This window comes from Trachypithecus francoisi, unplaced genomic scaffold (genome assembly GCF_009764315.1).
Source record: "Trachypithecus francoisi isolate TF-2019V2 unplaced genomic scaffold, Tfra_2.0 Lachesis_group6, whole genome shotgun sequence".
Classification (NCBI taxonomy): Eukaryota; Metazoa; Chordata; class Mammalia; order Primates; family Cercopithecidae; genus Trachypithecus; species Trachypithecus francoisi.
Window position 1 is genome coordinate 65,838,305 of NW_022681471.1, and position 21,438 is coordinate 65,859,742.

Sequence of the window (21,438 nt, forward strand, 5' to 3'; positions counted from 1 at the left end):
AAAAATCCATTGAGCCACTCTGTCTTTTGATTGGAGAGTTTAGTCCATTTACACTAAATGTTATTATTGATTAGTTGGGACCTACTCCTGCCATTTTGTTATTTGTTTCCTGGTTGTTTTTTGGGCTTGTCTTCTTTCCTTCCTTCTTGTCTTCCTTTTAATGAGGTGATTTTCTCTAGTGGTATGGTTTAGTTTCTTCCTTTTTGTTTGTTTGTTTATCTATTAATGTTTTTTGGTTTGTGGCTCCCATGAGGCTTGGAAATTCTTAAATTCTCATTATTTTAAGCTGATAACAACTTTACACTATTTTTATAACAGAGAACAAACAGGCAAAAAGAAACTAATAAAAATTCTGCACCTTATCTTTGTTCCCCCACTTTTTAGCTTTTTGTTGTTTGTTTATATCTTACTGTACTATGTCGTGATATGTTGTTGAAGTTATTATTTTTGTTGCTTCAACATTTAGTCTTTCTACTTATAGTAAGAGTAATTTATACACCACAGTTACACTGTTATAATATTCTGTATTTTTCTGTATACTTACTGTTTTTAGTGAGTTTTGTACCTTTAGAGGATTTCTTATTGCTCATTCATGTCCTTTTCTTTCTGATTAATTACTTCCTTTAGCCTTTATTGTGGGACAGGTTTGGTGTTGATGAAATCCCTTAGCTTTTGTTTGTCTGGGAAGTTTTCATTTTTCTTTCATGTTTGAAGGATATTTTATCCATTTATATTATTCTAGGGTAAAAGTATTTTCCTCGAACACTTTAAATATTTCATGCCTCTCTTCTCCTGGCCTGAAGGATTTCCATTGAAAAGTCTGCTGCCAGACATATTGGAGATCCATTGTACGTTACTTGTTTCTTTTCTCTTGCTGCTTTTAGGATCCTTTCTTTATCCTTGACGTTTGGGAGTTTATTAAGTGCCTTGAAGTAATCTTTTTGGGGTTAGATCTGCTTAATATTCTATAACCTTCTTCTACTTGAATATTAGTATCTTTCTCTAGATTTAGGATGTTCTCTGTTATGATCCCTTTGAATAAACTTTCTATGCCAGTCTTTCTCTCTACCTCCTGTTTAAGGCTGATATCTCTTAGATTTGCTTTTTTTATAGCGATTTTCTAGGCCTTGTAGGCATGCTTTATTCTTTTTTATTCTTCTCTCTTTTGTCTCCTGTGACTGTATTTTCAAGTAGCTTATCTTCAAGCTCACTAATTCTTTCTTTTGCTTTATCAGTTTTGCTATTAAGAGACTCTTATGTATTCTTTAGTATGTCAATTGTATTTTTTTGACTCCAGAACGTCTGCTTTATTCATTTTAATTATTTCAGCCTCTTCATTACATTTATCTGATTGGAGTCTGAATTCCTCCTGTGTTATCTTGAATTTCATTGTTTCCTCAAATCAGCTATTTTGTGTTCTCTGTCTGGAAGGTCACATATCTCTGTCTTTCCTGGATTTTCCCCCATTCCCTGTTTAGTTCATTTGATGAGGCCATATTTCTCTAAATGGTCTTAATGCTTATGGATTTTCGTTGGTGTCTGGGCATTGAAGAATTAGGTATTTATTGTAGTCTTTGCAGTCTGGGCTTGTTTGTACTTGTCATTCTTGGGAAGACTTTCCAGGTATTTGGAGGGACTTGGGTGTTATGATCTAACTTTTTGATCACTGCAGCTGTATCCACATTAGGGGTCACCCTAAGGCCAGTAACGCTGTAGTTCTTGCAGCCTTGTAGAGGTACCATTTTGATGGTCTTGGGTAAGATCCAAAAGAATTATCTGGATTACCAGATGGAGACTCTTGTTCCCTTCCTTTACTTTCTCCCAAACAAATGGAGTCTCTCTGTGCTGAGTTGCCTGGAGCTGGGGATGGGGGGGTGGGTGACACAATCACTCCTGTGGCTACCACTGCTGATATAGCACTTGGTCAGATCTTAAGCCAGCAGAGCAGTGGGTCTTGCCCAAGGCCCACTGTAACCACTACCTGGTTACTGCCTATGTTTGCTCAAGGCCCAAGGGCTGTACATTCAGCAGGTGGTGAAGCCTGCCAGTATTGGGTCTTTCTCTTCATGTTGACAAATTCTGTCTCTATACTCTGGGCAGGTATAGAGATGCTGTCTGAGAGCCAGAAATGTTAGAAATATACTTGGTGCTTTATTCTACTATGGCTAAACTGGCATGGAAGTAACAAAACAAAGTCCTTCCTACTCTTTTCTTTCTTTTCCTCAGGCAGAGGAGCCTCTCTTCGTGGCCACTACCAGGACAGGCCCACAGAGTACTGCCAGTGTACCACCAGTGTTCACTTAAGGCCTAAGGGCTGTTTAGTCAGCTTTTGGTGAATGCTGTCAGGCCAGAGACTCACCCTTCAGGGTAGTGGGCTCCACTCTACCCCAGGCTCAGTCCACAAATACCATTCAAGCGCTAAGGCCTGGAATTGGGGACCCCAAGAGCCCATTTGTTGCTTTTGCCCATTGTGGCCGACATGGTACCTACACTGCTAGATAAAGTCCCCTTTACTCTTCCCTCTCCTTTTCTCAAGCAGGAAGAGTCTCTCTTTGTAGCCACCACAACTTTTAATATGCTGGGTCTCACCATAACCTTACACATTTCAGTCTAATCTATGGCCCACAATGTGTACTACCTGGTTATTGCTGCTGATTATTCAGGCTCTTTGGTCAGCAGGTGATGAATCCTGCCATGACTAGGTCCCTTGAATCAAGGCAATGCGTTGCCTTCTGGCCCAGGGAGCTAGGGCCTGAAATGGGGGCCTCACGATTCTGCGTAGGGCCCTGTCCTACTGTGACTGAGCTGGTATCCAAGTTGCAAAACAAAGTGCTTTTTCTCTTCCCTCTTCTCTCCTCAAGTAGAAAGCAGAGGTCTCTTTTGAAGTTCTAAGCTGCACTGCCTGTAATTGGAGGAGTGAGGAGTGGTAGCATAAGTACTCTCTTAGCCGCCCCAATGGTATCTCACTAGGTCGAGTGCCCCCATTTTACTGGCTCCAAGTCCTTTACAGCACTAGGACTTGCCCAGAAGTTGCAGTCCTTGTGGCCTAGATAGCCTTTCAGTTTTATTTAGGACCCCAGTGCACTTTTGCCCACTGTGGCGTGACTTACCAAAACTCAAGTTCTAATCACTGTGGTGGATGATTCCCTTCTGGTTTGGGCAGGTTTATATGCTCCCTTCATGGGTGTAGGCTGAGTTCCAATTCAGAGTCCTCTGATCACTGCACCCAAGTGCACTGATTCTCTCCCCATGCTACATGGCCACTTCTGGGGGTTGACATAGCAGTTGCATTGGCAATTCAAGATTGTTTTTCCCCCTTATGTGCCTCTTTCAGTGATATGAAGTTAAGATCAGGTACTATAATTGCTCACCTGATTTTTATTTCTTATGACAGTGCGTTTTTGTTTAGGTAGTCATAGCATTTGCCATATCTGCTGGGAGGTTGATCAGTAGAAGCTTCTGTTCAGCCATCTTATTCTGCCTCCTTCCCCAGTACTGCCCTGATTGAATGAGTTGGTGTATGTTCGTGTTTCTGTTTTTAGGAATTGTTTGTAAAGCATCGAGCTTAATTATTCTTTAAATGTTTGTTAGAATTCAGCGTTGAAGCCATCTTGGCCTGGGCTCTTTTTATAGGTAGTTTTTTCTTTTTAGTAGTATGGTAAATATATATATAACATAAAATTTACCGTTTCGACAGAGTAAAAAGGCAACCTACCATATGGGAAAAATATTTGCAAATCATATGTCTGGTAAGGGGTTAATAGAAAAAATACATGAAGGATTCCTGCAACACAACAATAAAAATAATCTGATTTAAATATGGGCAAAAGAGTTGATAGACATTTCTTTAAAAATGATACACAAATGGCCAAGAAGCACATGAAAAGATGCCTAGCATCACTAATCCTTAGGGAAATGCAAATGAAAACTGTAATGAGATACCACCACACACCCATTAGGATGGGCTACTATGAAAAAACAATAATGAGAGCTGGTGAGAATATGGAGACATTGGAACCCTTGTGTACTGTTGGTTAGAATGTAAAATGGTATAGCTGCTGTGGAAAACAGTGTGGTGTTCCTCAAAAAATTAAAAACAGTATTACCATGAGATCCAGAAGTACCACTTCTGGGTATATACCCAAAAGAATAGAGTTCAGGGTGTTAGAGAAGTATTTGTATTTGTACACCCACATTATAGCAACATTATTCATAATGACCAAATCATGGAAGAAAGTCAAGTGTCCATCGACAGATAAGTGGATAAACAAAATGTGGCATATACATACAGTGGAACATAATTTAGCCTTAATAAGGAAGGAAACTTTGACACATGGTGGAACATGTATGAATCTTGAAGACAATATGCTAAGTGATCTAAGACAATATGCTAAGTGATCTAAGCCAGTCTGAAAAGGACAAATATTACATGATTCCTATTATGAGGTTCCTAGAGTAGTGAAATTTGTAGAGACATAAAATAGAATGGTGTTTGCCAGGGTCTGTAGGTAAGGGGAAATAGGAAGTGTGAGAGAATAGATAACTCCACGGGGCTTCCCAGAGTGCTCCATGTTATATGGGAATTATGTCTGTCTCATACAGATCTGTATCATTGAAGACAGCTTCATTACTACCCATTTTTGTATACTTTTTGTCTAGCACCAAGCTAGACATGTAGTAGGTCCATAGTAAATACTTGTTGAACTGGTAAGGAAATTACCCTTATCTGGATCTTCCCTAGTTTTTTTATACAGAGAATGATGCTCTAGTTAGGCATGTTCCTAGGTATATACTTGCACTTTTATCTTTCTCATTGCCCCACTTTCTTTGTTTCTAGAGTCACTTATTGGCATATCTTTAACATATATATATTTTTACATTTGACTGTAGTTAAATATAAGCTTAAATATATTTTTTTCTATTATCACTATAAATTTTATTAGATTCTATGTTCTGGCAGTTTTTCATTATTGAAAAACCTATGTTACAAAAACATACCAATTTACTACCATCAGTAAATGGAAAATGCATATTTTAATGTGTATTGTAACTGCATTTTCTTCATCTTTAATGGGTAAAAACGGTTGTCATTGTTTTCGTTCATAATTTTTTGACCACTAATAGGGTTGTACTTTTTTTAATATGCTTGCTAGTTTATTTCTGATTTTGTAAATTATCTTTAGCAAATGTTTACTTATCAGATTGGTCTGCTTTTGAGTTACTACTGTTACCACTACCACTACCATTACCACTACCACTGTGTATTGATTACTGAGCAAGATTTAAGGGGTACTACAGGAAATCATGGTGTGGAAGAGGATCAAACACATATATTATGTGCCGTAATAGAGGCAGGTGTAATTTGTCATGGGATCTTGAGTGATAATATTAAGTACTCAGTAAGCTTTTAATTACCGTGTGACAGGCACCATTCTAAGTAGTTTTTAAAATATTATTTAATCCTCATAACAACCCTATGCAATAGGTACTCTGATTATCTTCATTTTACAGATAAAGAAACTGAGGCACAAGGAGTTTAATTACTTGCCATAAGTGAAAATGTTAGTAAATGGTGAAACTGAGATTAAACTCAGGGAGTGTCACTCCAAAGTCTGTGTTCTTAACTACTAACCTATAGTGACTCTATCAGTTTTTAAGTGTTGGATTCATCGAGGTGGTATTAGAGATATTCATTTGCATTATAATAAAAGGTGAGTATGTTGAAATGCTTTTTAAAATAGTCATATCATTTTCCATTCATTTATGATTGTTTGTTTTAATAATTATCCAGTTCAAGTGAACAATTAATGCAAATGTGACTCCAGCCTCTTACCTTTTTATCCAACTATCCATCTCAAATTCTTTTTTCCTTGGATGTGTATGCCTTTTTTTCTAACTGAAAAAAAAAACACAAATAAAATGACTTTCATAAGCATTAATGAATTTTTAGCAAGGAAATTCTGGGTTTTCTATATCAGTGAAGATATAGGTAAGAAACATGTGGAAAAGCATCTTTTTTTGACTAATGTACTAAATTTAAAGAGCTTGCTGACAAGACATAAATAAATCTCAGTTTTGTTAACTGTTTTATTTTAAGGCTCTGGGGCATGATAGAATTTTGCTTGGATGGGAAATAGTAGCATTGTGTTTACAGTTAAATAATTAGAATAGAAATTATGTATAATAAATTATAAAAATGTCATATGCCCTTAATCTCTTGGTATTTTAGTATCAGTGCAAGTCTTGGGTAAAATTTCACCTCACTTCTTCCTGGTGTAGATTAAACAACAACAAAAAAAACTTTCCCTCACTGTCCAAAATTGTCATGTCATATCGTTAACTCATGAAGTCGTACTCCTTTACACACACACCACTTTTGAAATGGAAACATGCACTGAAATTTGTGTATACCCCATAGAATAATTTTTGGCACATAGTAGGCATTCAGTAAGTATTTGTTCAGTGAATGAATAAAGACATTCTTTAACTCTGATTTTTATTTGATCATTATCAAGTTGTTGATAAGGAGAAAAACGTGGCCATTTACAGATATAATTAAAAGCATGCCTCATGAACGAAATATAAGTTTAATCATATTCTTTTGACAGTTTTATGGATTCTAATTAAGGAAACCCTTTTAAGAAATTCTCATGTAGATGAAATAGGTTTTAAAAATACCTGTGCTCATCACTATCTATTTGAATGAAATCTGTGGTGAATTTATTTATAATATAATTATTCCTTGATTAAGAAAAGTATATAATATATTTTGCTATACAAATAGAATGTATATAACCCACTTTTAAATGATGAGCAAGGTGGAAAATCTGTTCTTACCAGTAAGCAGAGCGATATATCAAATTCCTTTTGTGTTCTTTTGTTAAATTTTCAGGTGAGGGGAAGTGGCTTCGAAACATTGACTATTACCGTTTAGATGGTTCCACTACTGCACAGTCAAGGAAGAAGTGGGCTGAAGAATTTAACGATGAAACTAATGTGAGGTAGGAAAAATTTTCTGTATATATAGAAACATTAAAATAATTAATTTAAAAATTTACATACAGTACATTTCAATATTTTTATTGTGTATTTGAATGTTTTTAGCAAATGCAAGATACAGTCAGTATACAAAACGGTGTCATCACTCCCTACCCACTGAATTCACTTATGGAATCATATAACTTGTAGCCTTTTGAGTCTCATTTCTTTCACTTAGTGAAATTTATTTGAGGATCACCTACGTTGTTGCATATACCAATACTTTTTAAAAATTGTTGTATAGTCTTCCATTATAGGGATATATCACAGTTTGTTTAGATACTTCCGCTTGAGGGACATTTGAGTTGTTTCCAGGTTTTGGAATTAAAATCAAAGCTGCTCTAAGCTTTCATGTTCAAGTTTTTGTGTGAACATAAGTATTTACTTAAACGAAACGAAATCCTAGGATTGTGATTGCTGGGTCATATAGTAAGTTTACATTTATCTTTGTAAGAAACTATCAAGCAGTTTTCCAAAGTGACTGTAAAATTTTGCATTCCCACCAGCAGTTGTATGAGAGTTCCAGTTTCCTTACATTCTTGTCTGTATGTGGTATTGTCATTTTTAAAAAATTATTTTACTCATTCTAATGTATGTGTAGTGGTATCTCTTGTAATTTTAATTTGCTGTTCCCTAATGATAAATGATGTTGAGCATCTTTTCATGTGCTTATTGACCATTTTAATATCGTTAACTGTAGATACAAGGCATTTTGTGTGTATTGTTGATATTGTTTTAAGCTGTTACTAATTGACAAAATCAAACTACATTTGGAAAGGAAAAGTTTTATATATAGTCACATGTGGCTTAACAACCAGTATACATTCTGAGAAATGCATCATTGGACAATTTTGTCACTGTGCAAATATCACAGAGTATACTGTACATCAGTAGGCTTTCTATGATATAGCTTATTGCTCCTAGGTTGCAAAACTGTATGGCATGTTACTGTACTGAATACTGTAGGCAATTGGAACACAATGGTATTTGTGTATGTAACATATCTAAACATAGAAAAGATACAGTAAAAATATGTGTTATAATCTTATGAGATTGCCTTTGTATATGCTGTCTGTTATTGACCAAAACATTATGTGGTACATGACTATACATACATCTAAACATATGTACATACACATACATATACACATACATAAATGTAAGAAAGCATGGCATTTAAGAAAAAGATAAAAGAGATGGGGTTAGTTTAATAGAAAGATGGCTGAAGTATGCCTTAAGAAATATTTTAAACTACGGAGAATATTACACTGTTTGTTTAAAACATGTTTTAATTTTAGCAGCATCATGAACTAAACCTAGGCTTAAGGCTAGAGAAATTTCAGTTACATTTTAGGAAGATTATTAATTATCGAAAACCTGTAGCCTAAGAGAGCTTACAAAGGGATGATTTGAATACAGTTAAATTATAAATGTATATGATTGATTATATAACTGCTTAAAGAATAAATACATTTTTATATTCTGTTTTACATGTTTAAACAAATTATTATTTGTGCATGAGTGTGAAGAAGTAATTTTATTCAGTAACCCAAATTTCTCAAACATAATCTAAACCTTTGGCTTGCTTGGTTTTCCAAATTTTAAAATATGACAGTGGCATATAATCTGTCACATGACATTTGTACTTGATGACTAGTAGGGAAAAACATTGAAATTTAGATGTTGAGCTGTCAGCTTGGCTAACTCACTAGTGAATTACCCCTAAACATATGCCAAAAAGCATCTCATTCAAATTCATGCTTCAGGCATATACTGGTTGAGTATTTATTATCCAGAATGCTTGGGGATGCTAGGGACCAGAAGCATTTCAGATGTGGGATTTTTTTTTGTCAGATTTTTGAATATTTGTATTATATTCTTACCTGTTGAGCATCCCAAATCTGAAAATCCGAAATCCAAAATGCCCCAATGAGCATTTTCTTTGGAGAATTTAGGATTTCAGACTTACAGATTTGGGATGCTCAACCTGTACATGTATATTATGGTTTGGGGAGTTGCTCTTGAGTAGCTGAACCCATACACATGAAACCCACAAATGTTATGCTGTCTCTAAAAATCCACAAACAAACAGAAAATGAAACAAAAAACAAAATGAAAAGAGCAAAGAAAAAATCCACAAATGTTTTAGATTATATCTCTATATATTCTAATTTTTCATGACTCAGTAATTTTCAGTAAATAGGATATAAATATAATCCTTGTTTATGCCAAAACAATCTGAAAGACACATTAAAATAAACTTTAAGATAATGACCATTTCTAACGTTGTTTTGTGTGACCTGGAAGTAGTTTTCAGCAGTCTCAGAGTGCCTGGTTAGCTTGATACTATTTTTGGTTTGTTTGTCTGACTTTTAATTTAGTAATGATTATAGATTGACCTGAACTTGCAAGTACAGAGAGGTCCTGTGAACCCTTTGCCTAATTTTCCCCAATGGTTAAATCTTATATACTTATATTTCAATATCAAAACTAAGTAGTTGACAGTGTTTCAATGTTTGCATATATCTTTTTTCCACATGTACACAATCAAGATACAGAAATATGCCATCACCACAAAGCTCTCTCTCTCACTACTCTTTTATAGTCACAGCCATTTTTACTGCCAACCTTGTCACTAACCTTAACCCCTGACAATGACTAATTTATGCTCCGTCTCTATTATTTTGTCATATTAAGACTGTCATAAAAATGACATCATTCTCTATATGTGACCTCTTGAGATTGGCTTTTTTCATTCAGCTTAATGCCCTTGAATTCCATCCAAGTTGTCACATGTATCAATAGTTTGTTCCTTTTTATTACAGAGTAGTATTCTATGGGATGGATGTACCACAGATGTTTAATCGTTCACTTATTACAGGACATTTTCATTTTGTCCAGGTTTGGCTATTATAAATAAAGCTGCTGTGAACACTGTGTTCCAGATTTCTATGTGCACCTAAGTTTTCATTTCTCTAGGATAAATGCCCAGGTGTGCTGTGGCTAGGTCATATGGTAAGTATGTCTTACTTTTTTAGGAAACTGCCAAACTCTTATTTAGAATGACTGTACCATTGTAGAGTCTTACCAGCAATGTGTGAGAAATAAGTTTCTCTACATCCTCACCAGCATTTGGTATTATCACTATTTTTTATTTTAGGTGTTCTGGTAGGTATGTAGTAGTATCTTATTGTGGTCTTAATTTGCAGTTTCCTGACAACCAGTTATATTGAGCATCTTACGTGTTTATTTGCCATCAAATATTGTATATCCTCTTGGGTGATAATCCCTTTATGTCTTTTTGTCCATTTTCTTATTGGATTGCTTGTTTTTTTATTGCAGGTTTTGAGAGTTCTTTATATAATCTAGATATGCGTCCTTTGTCAGATAGATGGTTTGCAAATATTTCCTGCCAGTTTATGGCTTGTTTTTTTCATCCCCTTCACAGGGTCTTTCAGAGAACAAAGATTTTAATTTTGATGAAATCTAGTTTATCAATGTTTGTTTCTTTGTTTTGATCATGCTTCTCATGTCAAGTCTAAGAACTCTTCCTCAAAGCCCTAGGTCTTGAAGATTTTCTCCTGTGTTGCGTTTTACAAGTTTTATAATTTTACCTTTTATGTTTAAGTCCATGGTATATTGAGTTAATTTTTGTATAAGGTGTGAAGTTTAAAGATTCTTATTTTTGGCTGTGGATGTTCAATTGCTGCAGCATCATTTGTTGAAAAAAGCTATCTGTGGTGGTGCACAGTGGCTCATACTTGTAATCCTAGTGCTTTGGGAGGCTGAGCCCAGGAATTCAAGACCAGCCTGAGCAACATAGCGAGACCCTGTCTCCAAAAATAAAAAATTACCCAGGCATGGTGATGCACACCAGTAGTCCCAGCTACTCTGGAGGCTGATGTGGGAGGATCACTTGAGATCAGGAGGTCGGGGCTGCAGTGAGCCATGATTGTGCCACTTCACTCCAGCCTGGGCGACAGGAAGACCCTGTCTCAAAAAAAAAAAAAAAAAAAAAAAAAAAGGCCGGGCGCGGTGGCTCAAGCCTGTAATCCCAGCACTTTGGGAGGCCGAGACGGGCGGATCACGAGGTCAGGAGATCGAGACCATCCTGGCTAACACAGTGAAACCCCGTCTCTACTAAAAAAAAAAAAATACAAAAAACTAGCCGGGCGTCGTGGTGGGCGCCTGTAGTCCCAGCTGCTCGGGAGGCTGAGGCAGGAGAATGGCGTGAACCCGGGAGGCGGAGCTTGCAGTGAGCTGAGATCCGGCCACTGCACTCCAGCCTGGGCGACAGAGCGAGACTCCGTCTCAAAAAAAAAAAAAAAAAACCATCCTTCCTTTACTGAATTGGTTTTGCACCTTTGTGAAAAATCAGTTGGCTATCCTTGTGTTGGGCTGTTTTTCAGTTTGCTATTCTATTCCTTTATTCCGTATGTCTTTCTCTGCATCATTACTACATAGTCTTGATTACTATAGCTGTGTAGTAAGCACATTGAATGATTCTTCCCACTTTGTTCTACCTTTCACAGATTGTTTTAGCTAATTTTTTATATGAATTTTAGAATAATCTTGTCTAAATCTACGGAAGTTTTGCAATAATTTTAATAGGAATTGTATTAAGCCTGTTACTACTTTGGAGAGAATTGATACCATTTTTCAATTGTAATACTTTTAGCAGCAGAGAATTGATAACTTTATTTAGAGTTTTCTGATCAGTGAACTCAGTGTATGTCTCCATTAATGTTGATCTTTGATTCCTTCCATCAGTGTTTTGTAGTTTTCAGTATACAGGTCCTGTAGGTCTTTTGTTAGATTTACACCCAGGTATTTCTCTTTTTTTTAGCTATTGTAAATGATACTATATTTTTTATTTTTGTTTCCATGTGTTCATTGCTCAAATATAGAAATGCAGTTGGTTTTTGTGTTGATCTTTTGTCTGTAATCTTGCTGACTTGATTTGTTCTAGGAGTTTGTTTTATAGATTTCTTTGGATTTTCTAAGACCATTATACCATCTGCAAGTAGGGATAGTTTTATTTCTTTTATGATCTGTACGCTGTTTGTTTCCTTTTCTTGTCTTACTGCAAGAAAAGTCTCTAACTGTAATTGTGAATTTGTCTGTTTCTCCTTTAAGTTATGTCAGATTTTGCTTCTGATATTTTCAGCTCTGTTTATTATGCACGTTTAGTATTGCTGTGTCCCTCCCTATACCTCATACTGGTTAAAACTTAAGAGTAATATAGTTAGTAGCAGTGGTGAGAGTGGACATCCTTACCTTCTTCCTGATTTTAGGAGAAAAGCATTCTGTCTTCATTAGCTATGTTGTTAGCTGTAAGGTTGTTTTTTTGGGTCGGGGGTTGTTTTTGTTTTGAGACAAGGTCTCTGTCTATCACCATGAGTGGAGTTCTGTGGTGTGATCATACCTCAGTGCAGCCACAAACTCCTAGGCTCAAGGGATCCTCCTGCCTCAGCTTCTTTGAGTAGGAATGCACAGCCATGCTGTACTTTTTTTGTAATTACTCTTCATCAAGTTGAGGCGGTTCCCCTCTATTCTTAATTTTCTCAGAGTTTTTATGATGAATGGGTGTTTACATTTGTCAAATGCTTTTTCTGCCTCAGTATCATCTGTTTTTTCTTCTTAATCTGTTAATATGGTATGCTATGAAGATTGGTTTTTGAATGCTGAACCAACCTTTCATGCCTGGAATAAAACTCCACTTGATCGTAAGGATAATTGTTTTTATATAGTACTTGGTTCTGTTTGCTAATATTTTGTTGAGAGATATTTATGAGAGTTACTGTTATATATTCAGTTGTTTTCGTTGTCTGGTTTTGGTATCAGGTTAATATTGACCTCATAAAATAAGTCAGTAATTGTTTTCTCTTCTATTTTCTGACAAAGATTATGGGGATTTGTGTTAATCTTAAAAGTTTGGTAAAATTTGCCAGTGAAACTAGTTCTGGTCTTGAAGATTTCTTTTTTGAGGAGTTTAGAAATCACTAATTAAATTTCCTCAGTAGTTTTAGGATTATTCAAGTGATCTATTTTATATTGAATGAGTTGTGGTAGTTTGTGCTTTTATAAGAGTTGGTTCATTTCATTGTAATTTCAAATGTGTGTGTAGAATTGTTCATAGCATTTTCTTAATATCCTTTTCATGTCTTTAGGGTCTATAGTGATAGCTTCTGTTTCACTTCTGATACTGGTAATTTGTGTGTTTTCTTTTTATTAGTCTTGCTAGAGGTTTGTCAATTTCATTAATTGTTACAAATAACTAGTGTTTTATTCCCTTGATTTTCTTTTTTTTTTTTTCCTATTTTAATTTCATCTTGCTTTTGGTTTTGCTCTTACTGTTCTACTTTCGGGAGGTAGAAGCTTAGATTACTAATTTGATTTGAGGCTTTTTTTCTTTTCTAATATAAGCATTTAGTGTTACAAACTTCCCTTTCAGCACTGCTTTAGTTATACAAACTTCGATATGTTATATTTTCATTTAGTTCAGTATATTTTTATTTCAGAATTCATCTTTGACTCATAGCTAGAAGCATGTTGTTTAATTTCCATGCATTTGGAGGTTCCCATTATTTTTCTTTTGTGGATTTCTAGTTTAATTCAATTATGTTCAGGAAATATAATCTGTATGATTTCAATTCTTTTAAGTTTGTTGTGCTTTGTTTTATGCCCCGAGTAGACTGGCCCTTGAAGAGCATATGTACTCTGCTGTTGTTGGTGAGTGTTCTATAAATATTGATTAGATTTTGTTCTTTGATAAGGTTATTGTATTCTTTACTTTTGCTGATTTTTTTTGTCTATGTGGTTATCAGTTTTTGAGAGGAAGGTTGAAATCTCCAACTATAATTGTGGATTTTTCTGTTTCTCCTTCAGTTCTGTCAGGTTTTACTTCTGATATTTTCAGCTCTGTTGTTTATTATGCACGTTTAGTGTTGCTATCCCTCATAATCTTCCCTCATAATCTTCTTTGCTCTGAAATCTATTTTATCTGATACTAATATAACCACTCGTTTTATTTTGATTGGTGTTTGCATGGTATATAGTTTTTCATCCTTTTACTTCAACTCACCTATGTTGTTGTATTTGAAGTGAGTTTCTTGTAGACAGCATGTGGTTGGGTCATGTTTTTTGTTTTATTTTTTATCCACTCAATCTTTCTTTTAAAAGATGTATGTGGACCGTTTATATTTAGTGTAGGGCTTCAGTCTACCATTTTTTTGTTGTTGTTGTTCAATTTGTTCTCTTTCATTCTATTTTCTTTTCTTTATGATTTCTTTTTCCTCCCTTCCTGTGGGTTAGTTTTATATTTTTGAAATTCTATTTTGATTAATCTATAGTTTTTTTAGTCTTTCTCTTTGTATAGCTTTGATAGTGGTTGCTGTAGGTGTTACATCATACATATACACACACTTACTACAGTCTACTGGTGTCATTTTGCCAGTTTAATTGACATGCAGAAACCTTAACTCTTTATATCCTTTTGATTCCCTTTTTATAATATGACTGTCTCAAGTGTTTAACCATATCAGTCAGTGTAATCATCTTTCTTCAACCATAGAATATAATTTAGAAAACACAACCGGAGGAAAGTGTTGTATTGATTCTTATTTATTTATTTATTTATTTATTTATTTATTATACTTTAAGTTCTAGGGTACATGTGCATAACGTGCAGGTTTGTTACATACGTATATTTGTGCCATGTTTGTGTGCTGCACCCATCAACTCGTCAGCACCCATCAATTCATCATTTATATCATGTATAACTCCCCAATGCAATCCCTCCCCCCTCCCACATCCCCATGATAGGCCCCAGTGTGTGATGTTCCCCTTCCTGAGTCCAAGTGATCTCATTGTTCAGTTCCCACCTATGAGTGAGAACATGCGGTGTTTGGTTTTCTGTTCTTGTGATAGTTTGCTAAGAATGATGGTTTCCAGCTGCATCCATGTCCCTACAAAGGACGCAAACTCATCCTTTTTTATGGCTGCATAGTATTCCATGGTGTATAGTGCCACATTTTCTTAATCTAGTCTGTCACAGATGGACATTTGGGTTGATTCCAAGTCTTTGCTATTGTGATAGTGCCGCAATAAACATACGTGTTCATGTGTCTTTGTAGTAGAATAATTAATAATCCCTGGGTATATACCCAGTATTGGGATGGCTGGGTCATATGGTATCTAGTTCTAGATCCTTGAGGAATTGCCATACTGTTTTCCATAATGGTTGAACTAGTTTACAATCCCACCAACAGTGGAAAAGTGTTCCTATTTCTCCACATCCTCTCCAACACTATTGTTTCCTGATTTTTTAATGATTGCCATTCTAACTGGTGTGAGATGGTATCTCATTGTGGTTTTGATTTGCATTTCTCTGATGGCGAGTGATGATGAGCATTTTTTCATGTGTCTGTTGGCTGTATGGATGTCTTCTTTTGAGAAATGTCTGTTCATATCCTTTGCCCACTTTTTGATGGGGTTGTTTGTTTTTTTTCTTGTATATTTGTTTGAGTTCTTTGTAGATTCTGGACATTAGCCCTTTGTCAGATGAGTAGATTGCAAAAATTTTCTCCCATTCTGTAGGTTGCCTGTTCACTCTGATGGTAGTTTCTTTTGCTGTGCAAGCTCTTTAGTTTAATTAGATCCCATTTGTCATTTTGGCTTTTGCTGCCGTTGCTTTTGGTGTTTTAGACATGAAGTCCTTGCCCATGCCTATGTCCTGAATGGTACTACCTAGATTTTCTTCTAGGGTTTTTATGGTATTAGGTCTAACATTTAAGTCTCTAATCCATCTTGAATTATTTTTGTATAAGGAGTAAGGAAAGGATCCAGTTTCAGCTTTCTACTTATGGCTAGCCAATTTCCCAGCACCATTTATTAATATAGGAATCCTTTCCCCATTTCTTGTTTCTCTCAGGTTTGTCAAAGATCAGATGGCTGTAGATGTGTGGTATTATTTCTGAGGACTCTGTTCTGTTCCATTGGTCTATATCTCTGTTTTGGTACCAGTACCATGCTGTTTTGGTTACTGTAGCCTTGTAGTATAGTTTGAAGTCAGGTAGCGTGACGCCTCCACTTTGTCCTTTTGACTTAGGATTGTCTTTGCAATGCGGGCTCTTTTTTGTTCCATATGAACTTTAAGCAGTTTTTTTCCAATTCTGTGAAGAAAGTCATTGGTAGCTTGATGGGGATGACATTGAATCTATAAATACCTTGGGCAGTATGGCCATTTTCACGATATTGATTCTTCCTATCCATGAGCATGGTATGTTCTTCCATTTGTTTGTGTCCTCTTTGATTTCACTGAGCAGTGGTTTGTAGTTCTCCTTGAAGAGATCCTTTCCATCCCTTGAAGCTGGATTCCTAGGTATTTTATTCTCTTTGAAGCATTGTGAATGGAAGTTCATTCCTGATTTGGCTCTCTGCTTGTGTTACTGGTGTATAAGAATGCTTGTGATTTTTGCACATTAATTTTGTATCCTGCGACTTTGCTGAAGTTGCTTATCAGCTTCAGGAGCTTTGGGCTGAGACGATGGGGTTTTCTAAATATACAATCAAGTCATCTGCAAACAGGGACAATTTGACTTCTTCTTTTCCTAACTGAATACCCTTGACTTATTTCTCTTGCCTGATTGCCCTAGCCAGCACTTCCAACACTATGTTGAATAGGAGTGCTGAGAGAGGGCATCCCTGTCTTGTACCAGTTTTCAAAGGGAATTTTTCCAGTTTTTGCCCATTCAGTATGATATTAGCTGTGGGTTTGTCATAAATAGCTCTTATTATTTTGAGGTAGGTTCCATCAATACTGAATTTATTGAGCGTTTTTAGCATGAAGGGCTGTTGAATTTTGTCAAAAGCCTTTTCTGCATCTGTTGAGATAATCATGTGGTTCTTGACTTTGGTTCTGTTTATATGCTGGATTATGTTTATTGATTTGCGAATGTTGAACCAGCCTTGCATCCCAGGGATGAAGCCCACTTGATCATGGTGGATAAGCTTTTTGATGTGCTGCTGAATCCGGTTTGCCAGTATTTTATTGAGGATTTTTGCATCGAGTTTCATCAGGGATATTGGTCTAAAATTCTCTTTTTTTGTTGTGTCTCTGCCAGGCTTTGGTATCAGGATGATGTTGGCCTCATAAAATGAGTTAGGTAGGATTCCCTCTTTTTCTATTGATTGGAATAGTTTCAGAAGGAATGGTACCAGCTCCTCCTGTACCTCTGGTAGAATTCAGCTGTGAATCCATCTGGTCCTGGACTTTTTTTGGTGGGTAGGCTATTAATTGTTGCCTCAATTTCAGAGCCTGCTATTGGTCTATTCAGGGATTCAACTTCTTCCTGGTTGAGTCTTGGGAGAGTGTAAGTGTCCAGGAAATTATCCATTTCTTCTAGATTTTCTAGTTGATTTGCGTAGAGGTGTTTATAGTATTCTCTGATGGTAGTTTGTATTTCTGGGGTCGGTGGTGATATCCCCTTTATCATTTTTTATTGCATCTATTGATTCCTCTCTCTTTTTCTCTTTATTAGTCTTGCTAGCGGTCTGTCAATTTTGTTGATCTTTTCAAAAAACCAACTCCTGGATTCATTGATTTTTGGAGGGTTTTTTGTGTCTCTATCTCCTTCAGTTCTGCTCTGATCTTAGTTATTTCTTGCCTTCTGCTAGCTTTTGAATTGTTTGCTCTTGCCTCTCTAGTTCTTTTAATTGTGATGTTAGAGTGTCAATTTTAGATCTCTCCTGCTTTCTCTTGTGGGCATTTAGTGCTATAAATTTCCCTCTACACACTGCTTTAAATGTGTCCCAGAGATTCTGGTATGTTGTATCTTTGTTCTCATTGGTTTCAAAGAACATCTTTATTTCTGCCTTCATTTCATTATGTACCCAGTAGTCATTCAGGAGCAGCTTATTCAGTTCCCATGTAGTTGAGCGATTTTGATTGAGTTTCTTAGTCCTGAGTTCTAGTTTGATTGCACTGTGTTCTGAGAGACAGTTTGTTATAATTTCTGTTCTTGTACATTTGCTGAGGAGTGCTTTACTTCCAATTATGTGGTCAATTTTGGAATAAGTGCGATGTGGTGCTGAGAAGAATGTATATTCTGTTGATTTGGGGTGGAGAGTTCCATAGATGTCTATTAGGTCCGCTTGGTGCAGAGATGAGTTCAATTCCTGGATATCCTTGTTACTTTCTGTCTCTTTGATCTGTCTAATGTCGACAGTGGAGTGTTGAAGTCTCCCATTATATTGTATGGGAGTCTAAGTCTCTTTGTAAGTCTCTAAGGACTTGCTTTATGAATCTGGTGCTCCTGTATTGGGTGCAATATATTTAGGAGAGTTAGCTCTTCCTGTTGAATTGATCCCTTTACCATTATGTATGGCCTTCTTTGTCTCTTTTGATCTTTGATGGTTTAAAGTCTGTTTATATCAGAGACTAGGATTGCAACCCCTGCTTTTTTTGTTCTCCATTTGCTTGGTAGATCTTCCTGCATCCCTTTATTTTGAGCCTATGTATGTCTCTGCATGTGAGATGGGTCTCCTGAATACAGCAGACTGATGGGTCTTGACTCTTGATCCAGTTTGCCAGTCTGTGTCTTTTAATTGGAGCATTTAGTCCATTGACATTTAAGGTTAATATTGTTATGTGTGAACTTGACCTGCCATTATGATATTAACTGGTTATTTTGCTCGTTAGTTGATGCAGTTTCTTCCTAGCCTCGATGGTCTTTACATTTTGGCATGTTTTTGCAATGGCTGGTACCGGTTGTTCCTTTCCATGTTTCATGCTTCCTTCAGGTCTCTTGTAAGGCAGGCCTGGTGGTGACAAAATCTCTAAGCATTTGCTTATCTGTAAAGGATTTTATTTCTCCTTCACTGATGAAACTTAGTTTGGCTGGATATGAAATTCTGGGTTGAAAATTCTTTTCTTTAAGAACGTTGAATATTGGCCCCCACTCTCTTCTGGCTTGGAGAGTTTCTGCCTAGAGATCTGCTGTTAGTCTGATGGGCTTCCCTTTGTGGTAACCCGACCTTTCTCTCTGGCTGCCCTTAAGATTTTTTCCTTCATTTCAACTTGTGAATGTGGCAATTATGTGTCTTTGAGTTGCTCTTCTGGAGGAGTATCTTTGTGGCGTTCTCTGTATTTCCTGAATTGAATGTTGGCCTGCCCTACTAGTTGGGGAAGTTCTCCTGGATGATATCCTGAAGAGTGTTTTCCCACTTGGTTCCATTTTCCCCCTCACTTTCAGGCACCCCAATCAGACGTATATTTGGTCTTTTTACGTAATCCCTACTTCTTGCAGGCTTTGTTCATTTCTTTTTCTTCTTTTCTTTTGGTTTCTCTTCTCGCTTCATTTCATTCATTTGATCCTCAATCGCTGATACTCTCGCTTCCAGTTGATCGAGTCGGTTACTGAAGCTTGTGCATTTGTCCACGTATTTCTCGTGTCATGGTTTTCATCTCTGTCATTTCGTTTATGACCTTCTCTGCATTAATTAGTCTAGCTGTCAATTCTTCCAGTCTTTTTTCAAGATTTTTAGTTTCTTTGCGCTGGGCACGTATTCCTCCTTTAGCTCTGAGAAGTTTGATGGACTGAAGCCTTCTTCTGTCATCTCGTCAAAGTCATTCTCTGACCAGCTTTGATCCGTTGCTGGCGATGGGCTGCGCTCCTTTGCAGGGGGAGATGCGCTCTTATTTTTTGAATTTCCAGCTTTTCTGCCCTGCTTTTTCCCCATCTTTGTGGTTTTATCTGTCTCTGGTCTTTTGATGATGGTGATGTACTGATGGGTTTTGGTATAGGTGTCCTTCCTGTTTGATAGTTTTCCTTCTGACAGTCAGGGCCCTCAGCTGTAGATCTGTTGGAGATTGCTTGAGGTCCACTCCAGACCCTGTTTGCCTGGGTATCAGCAGCAGAGGTTGCAGAAGATAGAATATTGCTGAACAGCAAGTGTACCTGTCTGATTCTTCCTTTGGAAGCTTCCTCTCAGGGGTGTACTCCACCCTGTGAGCTAGCCCCTAGCTGCCCTGGGGCTAGATCGCCGCAGACTGCTGTGCTAGCAATGAGGGAGGCTCTGTGAGCGTGGGACCCTCCCGGCCAGGTGAGGGATATATCCTTCTGGTCTGCCCGTTTGCTTAAAGCGCGGTATTGGGGTGGGAGTTACCCGATTCTCCAGGTGTTGTGTGTCTCAGTTCCCCTGGCTAGGAAAAGGGACTCCCTTCCCCCCTGCGCCTCCCAGGTGAGGCGATGCCTCGCCCTGCTTCAGCTCACGCTGGTCAGGCTGCAGCAGCTGACCAGCACCGACTGTCCGGCACTCCCCAGTGAGACGACCCCAGTACCTCAGTTGAAAAGGCAGAAATCACCGGTCCTCTGTGTCGCTCGCGCTGGGAGTTGGAGACTCGACTCATATTTATTATTTGCTGTTTTCGTTGTTACTTCTCCCTAACATTTCAGTAATCCTTCTTTTATCATTTCCTTTATATTTACAGAACTTATTTTAGCCATTCCTTGTTTTTTTTTTTTCTAAGCAGGGTCTTGCTCTGTCACTCAGGCTGGCATACAGTGGTACAGTCTTGGCTCACTGCAGCTTGACCTCCCAGGCTCACGCCATCTTCCCACCTCAGTGTCCCAAGTAGCTGGGACTACAGGTGCGCACCACGACACCTGGCTAATTTCTGGTTTTTTTGTAGAGATGGGGTTGTACCATGTTTCCCAGGCTGGTGTTGAACCCCTGAGCTCAAGTGATCCGCCTGCTTTGGCCTTCCAAAGTGCTGAGATTACAGGCCTCAGCCACCACGCCTGGCCTAGCCATTCTTTAACAGCAAGTCTGCTGGCAACAAATTATTTCCCCTTCATTCTTGAATGGTATTTCAGCTGGATGTAGATTTCTGGGTTGGCAATTCTTTCCTTTCAGTACTTCAAAAATATGTGTCACTACCTTCTTGCCTCCCTGGTTTCTTATGAGAAACTTGCTGTTTGAATTGTTTTTTTCCCCTTAGATAAGGTGTTGTTTTTCTCTTCTTTCAAGATTATTTTTCTACGTTTTCGGAAGATGACTGATGTATCTTGTCACGGATTTGTTTGGGTTTATCCTGTTGGTGGTTCATTCAACTACTTAAACCTGCAGATTTATGTTTCTTAATGCATATTGGTAATTTTCAGTCATTATTGCTTTGAATTTCAGCCCCTCCTCCTTTCTCCTCTTCCTTTAGGACTCTAATGACAAAAATGTTAAATCTTTTGTTATAGTCCCATGGATACATGAGTTTCTTTTCCACTCCGTTTTTCTCTGTTGTTCAGATTAGGCCATTTCTGTTGTGTAGTCTTCAAAGTCACCAAATCTTCTGCTCTCTGCATTCTACTCAACTCACTCTGAGTTTTAATTTCTGTTTTATTT

At 37.1% G+C, this 21,438-nt stretch overlaps 1 protein-coding gene across 1 annotated transcript in view; it reads left to right on the forward strand.

Moving 5' to 3' along the window:
• ATRX (ATRX chromatin remodeler) overlaps nt 1–21,438 on the forward strand; it is a 331,194-nt gene that overhangs the window by 241,628 nt on the left and 68,128 nt on the right. Inside the window, 1 exon segment of the mRNA XM_033201745.1 lies at nt 6,893–7,001. Within this exon segment, the coding sequence (XP_033057636.1) occupies nt 6,893–7,001 (109 nt within the window).